Source organism: Rhinopithecus bieti, unplaced genomic scaffold, assembly GCF_001698545.2.
Source record: "Rhinopithecus bieti isolate Rb0 unplaced genomic scaffold, ASM169854v2 scaffold_51930, whole genome shotgun sequence".
NCBI lineage: Eukaryota > Metazoa > Chordata > Mammalia > Primates > Cercopithecidae > Rhinopithecus > Rhinopithecus bieti.
In genome coordinates, this window is record NW_016820249.1 from 163,469 (window position 1) to 171,990 (window position 8,522).

At 40.5% G+C, this 8,522-nt stretch overlaps 1 protein-coding gene across 1 annotated transcript in view; it reads left to right on the forward strand.

The window, feature by feature from the left end:
- The window catches only part of PTCHD1 (patched domain containing 1), a 65,563-nt gene extending 59,222 nt beyond the window's left edge, over positions 1-6,341 (forward strand). The window contains 2 exon segments of the mRNA XM_017859718.1: positions 2,113-3,675; positions 3,678-6,341. Coding sequence (XP_017715207.1) covers positions 2,113-3,675; positions 3,678-3,766 — 1,652 coding nt within the window. The 3' untranslated portion in view covers positions 3,767-6,341.
- The last annotated feature ends 2,181 nt before the right edge of the window (positions 6,342-8,522 follow it).

The window sequence follows — 8,522 nt, forward strand, 5'->3', positions numbered from 1 at the left end:
ATTCTCTTTTACCCTCATTGTCAAGGGAATGGTCACTTAATCAAAGGTCAGTGGGTCCATCTTGAAAATATACTAGAAACAGATTTACTCATGTTCTGTCTCCAGACCAAATGTTAACTACCTAAGCATAATTAGCAACAGGATGCCAGTCACTGAGTGTACTTTTTACTTCATGTCTGGGGAGTTTAGGTGCCTTCATTTTAATAGGGGCCTTGGTGCTGGTTATCAAATTGACAGTCTTGACCTGACTTCTAAAAGTGGCTGTAAAACGATGCCTAGTAAATTAAGATAAATGCCAAATTCCTCTGAGGAAATAGGCCTAAATCATTACTGTGAAATGGGCATTCAAGTTTGGGGCCAGGACTTCACAATAAGGATATAAATACAAGCCTGGGCATGAGGGAAGATGTGCACTTAGCTATTGTACACACAAGATAACAGTGACTCACTTTATTCAGCATTATGCTTGGCTGGAGATTTTAAATTCCTTTTTAAAAACAAGACTATTGTACCACAGGGTAAAGATTTTATTATCCTCAATAATGGGATTGAATATGCCAAGGCATGGAAACAGGAAATTCGATCTGCTGATACTCAGTGCCAAGACAGGGGTTATCGAAATCCACAATGGGTCACTTTGGTGGGCTTTCCAATGTTGCAGTGGCCTGGAAACACAGGGACCTGAAGTAGGGAAATGTCTGACTCCAACTAGGAGAGGTGGTAGAAGTCATGCTAGATCAGGTTCCAGGCAGTAGTATGGAGTCAGAACATAGGCATTTACTGTACCTCTGCTATTTCAGTATTGCTGAAATACTAAACCGGGAGGCGAAGGCACTAAGCAGTTATGCAGAGGGGTTACTGATCTGGCTCTTTCCCACAGATGCTACTATCAAATAGTGCAGAGAAGCTAGCAGAGTCACTGCTGATGTATTATATCACTGCTTGATAAGTCATGTATGAATAACCAAAATTGGTCAAACAGATCCCTGAAGACAAATTGCAAGTCATAAACCTTCAACCTGAATCCTAATTTTTATCAATAACCAGAAGAGTTCATATTTATCTTATTTTTTCTGTATTTTCTTCACTGAAACTTCTTCACTCCTACTTATTTTGCTTCCCTCTTTCTGAGATTTATTGCTTCCTGCCCTGATATTTGGGGAGGGAAAAAAGAGGGGGCTGTGATTTAGTTTCCTGTCAAGACTCAAATTAGATACACTGCCTATTTATCACTAAAACCCACCAGTTGGCCAATTTTAAATGAGGTGACGGGACATTAACTCAGAACCCTCTGCCCACTGTCTTCCTCTGCACTGACCCCTAGCCAGACTTGTGGGAATGGAAAGCAAAATGATGAGTGTCCAGACATCTTCTCTTCTCTGGAATGTTCCACCAACCAGACTGCACCAATAACCCTAAGCTATTAATGGGAAAAATCCCCAGGAGACATATGCACAAGTTTAATCAGCTTTTATTCTTTTTAGAGTCAGGGTCTTGCTCTGCTGCCCAGGCTGGAGTGCAGTGGCACAATCATGGCTCACTGCAGCCTCCAATTCCCAGGCTCAAGAGATCCACCTACCTCAGTCAGCCTCCCGAGTAGCTGGGACTACAGATATGAGCCACGATTCCTGGCTAAGTTCTTTCATTTTCTTTCTTTCTTTTTTTTTTTTTTTTTTTCTTGAGACAGGGTCTTGTTACTTTGCCCAGGCTGGTATCAAACTCCTGGTCTCAAGTAACCTTCCTTCCTCAGTCTCCCAAGTTGCTAGGATTACAGGCATGAGCCACCATGCCTGGCTCTACTCAGCTTTCTGTAGTCAAAAGTTCATCTAAGTGCAGTTTGGTTCGTGGAACACTCCAAAGAGAACTTTCTTAAACCAGAGGGAATATGAAGATCTTTGCTTCTCTATCTACCCTTTCATTATCTATTAACATTTACGATTCATCAAAACATGGGTCTGTCTCCCCATAGGAGAAATCATTGGCATTCACATACCCATCACCACTAGAGTTGGTTATGTTTGCCTTGACCCAGTAGTCCCCCATAATCAAGTTGATTTCCCTCTTAAGAGATTAGTCCTTTAAACTTCTGCTCTGGTCTTTTCTGCCCCTTAGGTCATGGATTATATGGGACTTTTGAAATGTTATCCTCCTGGAGGAAAACTAGAGAAGACCAACATGTTAAAGAGAGAACTGCAGCAGTCTATGCAGACTCCATGCTCTCCTTTTCTCTCACCACTGCCATGTACCTGGTCACCTTTGGCATAGGGGCCAGCCCTTTCACAAACATTGAGGCAGCCAGGATTTTCTGCTGCAATTCCTGTATTGCAATCTTCTTCAACTACCTCTATGTACTCTCGTTTTATGGTTCCAGCCTAGTGTTCACTGGCTACATAGAAAATAATTACCAGCATAGTATCTTCTGTAGAAAAGTCCCAAAGCCTGAGGCATTGCAGGAGAAGCCAGCATGGTACAGGTTTCTCCTGACAGCCAGATTCAGTGAGGACACAACTGAAGGCGAGGAAGCGAACACTTACGAGAGTCACCTATTGGTATGTTTCCTCAAACGCTATTACTGTGACTGGATAACCAACACCTATGTCAAGCCTTTTGTAGTTCTCTTTTACCTTATTTATATTTCCTTTGCCTTAATGGGCTATCTGCAGGTCAGTGAAGGGTCAGACCTTAGTAACATCGTAGCAACCGCGACACAAACCATTGAGTACACTACTGCCCAGCAAAAGTACTTTAGCAACTACAGTCCTGTGATTGGGTTTTACATATATGAGTCTATAGAATACTGGAACACTAGTGTCCAAGAAGATGTTCTAGAATACACCAAGGGGTTTGTGCGGATATCCTGGTTTGAGAGCTATTTAAATTACCTTCGGAAACTCAATGTATCCACTGGCTTGCCTAAGAAAAATTTCACAGACATGTTGAGGAATTCCTTTCTGAAAGCCCCTCAATTTTCACATTTTCAAGAGGACATCATCTTCTCCAAAAAATACAATGATGAGGTCGATGTAGTGGCCTCCAGAATGTTTTTGGTGGCCAAGACCATGGAAACAAACAGAGAAGAACTCTATGATCTCTTGGAAACCCTGAGGAGACTTTCTGTCACCTCCAAGGTGAAGTTCATCGTCTTCAATCCGTCCTTTGTGTACATGGATCGATATGCCTCCTCTCTGGGAGCCCCCCTGCACAACTCCTGCATCAGTGCTTTGTTCCTGCTCTTCTTCTCAGCATTCCTGGTGGCAGATTCACTGATTAACGTCTGGATCACTCTAACAGTTGTGTCCGTGGAGTTTGGAGTGATAGGTTTCATGACATTATGGAAAGTAGAACTGGACTGCATTTCTGTGCTGTGCTTAATTTATGGAATTAATTACACAATTGACAATTGTGCTCCACTGTTATCCACATTTGTTCTGGGCAAGGATTTCACAAGAACTAAATGGGTAAAAAATGCCCTGGAAGTGCATGGGGTAGCTATTTTACAGAGTTACCTCTGCTATATTGTTGGTCTGATTCCTCTTGCAGCTGTGCCTTCAAATCTGACCTGTACACTGTTCAGGTGCTTGTTTTTAATAGCATTTGTCACCTTCTTTCACTGCTTTGCCATTTTACCTGTGATACTGACTTTCCTGCCACCCTCTAAGAAAAAAAGGAAAGAGAAGAAAATCCTGAGAACCGGGAGGAAATTGAGTGTGTAGAAATGGTGGATATCGATAGTACCCGTGTGGTTGACCAAATTACAACAGTGTGATAATGTCTGCTTGGTATATTTTCACCTTAGGTCTTATCAAGACCAAAGAGATTATGTTAATGAAACAACTAAATTCAAAGTTGTTCCCTTTTTTAAAGATAGGAAACAGGCATTGCCAAAAAAAAAAAAAAAAAAAAGGGAAGGGACAATGGGGAGAAATGGGCATATTTTCAGTCTTTAAAACAAAAGAGTTGTTATGAGAATTCACACACACACACACACACACACCCTAGGAGACCTATAGTCTCTTAAACTAAGATCAAATAGAAGAAAGCTTATTAACAAGCAGGATCCTGTCTTATCCAAACTGCAGATGTTGCTGGCATTGTGACAAAACCCACTGATAGAAAGGTCAACTGCCAAGGCAGAAACAGCTTTAAGCATTGTTCAAACAATAAGGCTTCCAGAACTTCTGTAGAGCAGTAGCTCCAGCCATGGTCTGTGGTTTGAGGTTTTAGCTGTCTCACCTAGCTCCCTAACACCAAAGGAGATGCTCTGAAAGTTCTGACCAGCAAAAGCAAGCCAGAGCCTTGGAAACTGATATGTGGTAGAGTGACCATCACTCATGGACTAAAATTGTTTCGCCCCTAAATTCACCCAGGTGAAGCAGTTTTGTTGTCTCGAATGAAATTATCACATTCCCCCATTGGTGTGCTTTTAACATTTGTATAGTTTGGTTTGGTTAAAACACCTTAAAACCAATGACAGCTCCAGCACTGCAGAACTGGTGTGATTCTATTTTGGAAGAGCTTGTCACTTGTCACCAAATGGGTCTGCTTTATTAGTTACAGCTCTTGGCAGGAGGATCCAGGGACCCAAAACCACAGAGACAAACCCAAATACCTGGCATGATGGAGCAAAAGCAGGTGTCTACTTGGACTAGATATAGTGTCTCCATTTTAACAACGACAACAAAATAGCCAGCTGGTACAGCTGTTTGTGGTTGGCCCTACATGCATTTTTTGCATGGATACCCAGAAACATCTGCCCACGCATAACTGAGGGAAAAAAACGAACACTGAAATAGTAATTTGCTGTTGCTTCCAACTTGTAGTGCCAGTCTGCCTTTGCTATGAAACACACCTGCTCAGAGACAGAGAGGGGAAGATCTTTGGTAAGTCTAAGTCCTGACACTGAGAAGCTTTGTAGAAGTGCAGGGAGGTAAAGGGCCAAAAGGGAGACAGATGGAAAAGACTGGAAAAAGTATTCACTAATACAAATCTATCAATGATGGCAGTCCAATTCTCTTACTAAACTGGCTGCACCTCACCTTGCTGGTCCCCCCACACCTTTTTTGATGTCCTTCTACTTCATCATAGCAAGGCCCTTCTGTGTATTAACAAGCCTAGATATTTACACTCTTGACTTCCAGTATCTACAGAAGAATGGTTCATAGATCTAAACAGAAATGGGTTAGATCTAAAAGGCTGTATACGTTGTCCAGGCCCCTGCATTTCTTTAAATTTATAAAATGAAGCTAAAACCTGGTTACATTTGTAGCAAATATCTACAGTATTTTTCCCTTTTGGAGATGTAGCTTATTTAGACATCTATAGTGGTAAGCATTTCCCAAAAGCATCTTACCTTTCTGAACCTTAGCAGACATGCAGTGCAACTTACCCATCTTCTGCAGAGGAGGAAACTGAGACCTAGGAGAATAAAGTGACTTACTCAGGTCACACCACTAAAGGATTTTCATCATTTCAGCATACCTAAGACAGGGCAGGCCAATTTTCAGTTTTCTCATAAGATGGCTATTACTCCTCTCAAAATGCATTTCCAAAGAAGGAACATAGGACTTTATTGGCCACAGGGCAGACATTTTTTTAGTGTCTGGGATTAAAATGTTTGAGGTTTAGGTTTGCCGTTGTTTTTCCAAAACAGCAAAAAAGCCCAAATAATTCAGATGTAACCGTACCAAGTGCAAACCTGTGCTTTCTATTTCATGTACTGTTGTCCATATAGTTCTAAATACATGTGCAGGGGATTGTAGCTAATGCATTACACACTTGTTCAGTCTCCCCTGCAGACACACTAAGTGATAATACAAGTGTTATGCACTCAACTACAAGATAATAAGCTTTAATCTGAGGACAAGTACAGTCCTCACAAAAGGGCAAGTTTGCATAACAGATCTTCGATCAATTCTGTCTCCAAGGGGCCTGCAACTAGGCTATTATTTATAAACACAACTGAAGAGGGGATTGGTTTTATTCTTAAATCATATGTTGCTAAATCATTTTCTGAACAGTGTGTTCTAAATCAGTCATTGATTTAGTGTCAGCCACGTGGAGCACCTTGGCTTAAAGCGACTCCACAAAACTGACACAACACACACACCAATTAAATGGATTTTGTTGAGAATTTAATCATTCAATTTGGTCAACCAGAATGACTTACTGTGGAACTTTGTTTTATGACAGATAGTAGTTTTCCAAGTTGATTGAGTCTCTGTATACCCTGGGATATTGTATTTTTTAATGAAGGGCATTTTCAAACTTGTCAACTTCTCTTTTCAGCACTTGAAATGAAGGCTTATGGAATTCTGACTGTGAAATGAATTTTTCTATTGGGAGATTATGCATGCCAAGCTTTATTATTTATTGTTAGATAATTATTATTTATTTGTTAATACTGATTATTGATTATTGCTCTGCCGCATTGGTTTAGCCCCACTATGGAGAAGACACTTTAGAAGTAACTCAGAATCACATCCCCATAAAATCTAAGTCTTTACTTCATCAAGTTTTACTTTTTGAATTACTATAAAGAGGGAAAAATTGATCCCTGCAAACACTTGAAGAAGCTGTGTTTTTTTCTTTCAATTAATTCCAACCAAGACATTAACGTCCACTTTACCAAAGAAACTTATTTGATTGGTTTTGAGTTGGTGTTTGTTGTTTGTTTACCAAAGAAAATATTCCATTCATCAAAAATATTTCTCCTGGTCAACTAAAAAACTGTCATACTGGGATTTTTTTGGCCATTCATAAAGAAAATTTTTAAAAGTCAGGGTAAGGGTGATATTCTCTCATTTAGTGAAACTCAGAAGATGTAAATTCACAAGGAATGTGGTGTTTGCAAGAAAAAAAGTGATACTTGAAATAGGGCATTATTGTTTAGCCTACAGCAACATTCCAACAAGTAGCATCAGGGCTCCTCAGGTTAAAAGAAGTATAGTTTGTTCCAGAGAAAAACGAAGACAAACCCTCATGAAATGTTTCTCCATTGTTCCAGCTCATAAGTTTTACTTTGTGTTGGGTTTTGGAGTTTTTAGTTTCTTTGATGTTTGTTTTGCTTTAATTTGGTTTGTGGTTTGTGTTTGCTTGTGTTTGCTTCTGCCTTTCCTACCACTTTTACTCCCTCAGTTTTCAGTCAGAAGTGTGATAATCAGATACCATCCTCCATGGCCACGCTTTTTGTACAATATACTGCTCCAAATGAGGCCCTTGGTAACCCTTATGATCCTTTAATTCTAACTAACCATCACCCAATCGTAAGTGGCATTCTGAAACCATGACACCACTTTTCTCCAGTGCCAATGACGGAGCTCAGCTGTGTCCATCACAAGAAAAGGTGGAATGGGCAGCTGTCTTGAGAGTGTGGCATGAGGCAGAACCTCTTGGACACAAATGTTATCTTTCTCATAATGGCTTTATTCTTTTGGATCCTATTAAAGTACCCCTGTAGCTTATAGTAGTGTTTGACCTCTGTGACTGTTTTCTCATCTGTAAAATGGGGATAATATCAGTAAATATCTTTAAATTCAGCAAATACTTATTGAGTGCCAAATATTGCCCAGATACTGTTCTAGAGACTGGGGACACAACAGTCAACAAATCAGATTTTTAAAAATCTGCGCTCGTAGAGCCTACCTTTGTGTGACATTGCAGTTATATTGTGGGGATTGAGTGAGATGAGAGATGACATTTGGAAAGCACACTTGGAAAGGCCTGGCAAAGAAAAGAGACTCAAGACATTATTTGTAATTCTTCATTCTCGCACAGTAGCACTAGGGCTCGAGATGTAAAGCTACTGAGAAGTACATTTGAGCCTGAGATTAGGGCTACAAATACAGTGAGTTGCCACAGAAGGTAGTTAATTACCAATCATTTTAGGACATTCAAAATGAAGCTGGTCACCACTTAGTGGGGCCACTGGAAAGGGGCTGCAAGTCCTGGATGTTGACATCATACTATGATCTTTGAAAAAAACGGATACAGGCACTTGCTTTTGGGGATGGGGAAGAGACACCATTGATTACTGAATAACTGTGCCTGGCTTGTCTGAGGGAATGTAAACATTCCCTTTAGGTAATTTGCTTTTAATTTTGTGTTAAAAGCACCAGGTATTTAGAGACATAAAGTTCCTATTTTTTAAAAGCATAGTAAAGCTGCGATACAAAGAAAAATATTAAGTTAGTGGATTCACTGGCAAAGAACTAAGAATGGCTGCAGCCAGCACATTGCAGAGTTCCTCCCTGTGGTGGTTACAACTGTTTATTTCTGTTTCATGCCAGTCCAGGAGAAAGCAAAGAGGAAAGTGGATGAGCTATAATCCATTCACCTGAATAGGCAGTGCCAGCTTGCTTCTAACCCGCCCCGCTTCTGTCCAGGTGATTTGTTTGAAGTCCTCTTTGATAACTATGAGAGCACTGTGGAAGGAAGAGGAAGTGAGGCGACCGGAGAGCTATGGCCTCTGTGCAGATTTTTGAGTTAGATTAAAATTAGTACCACCTGATTAGGAGCCTACCTGG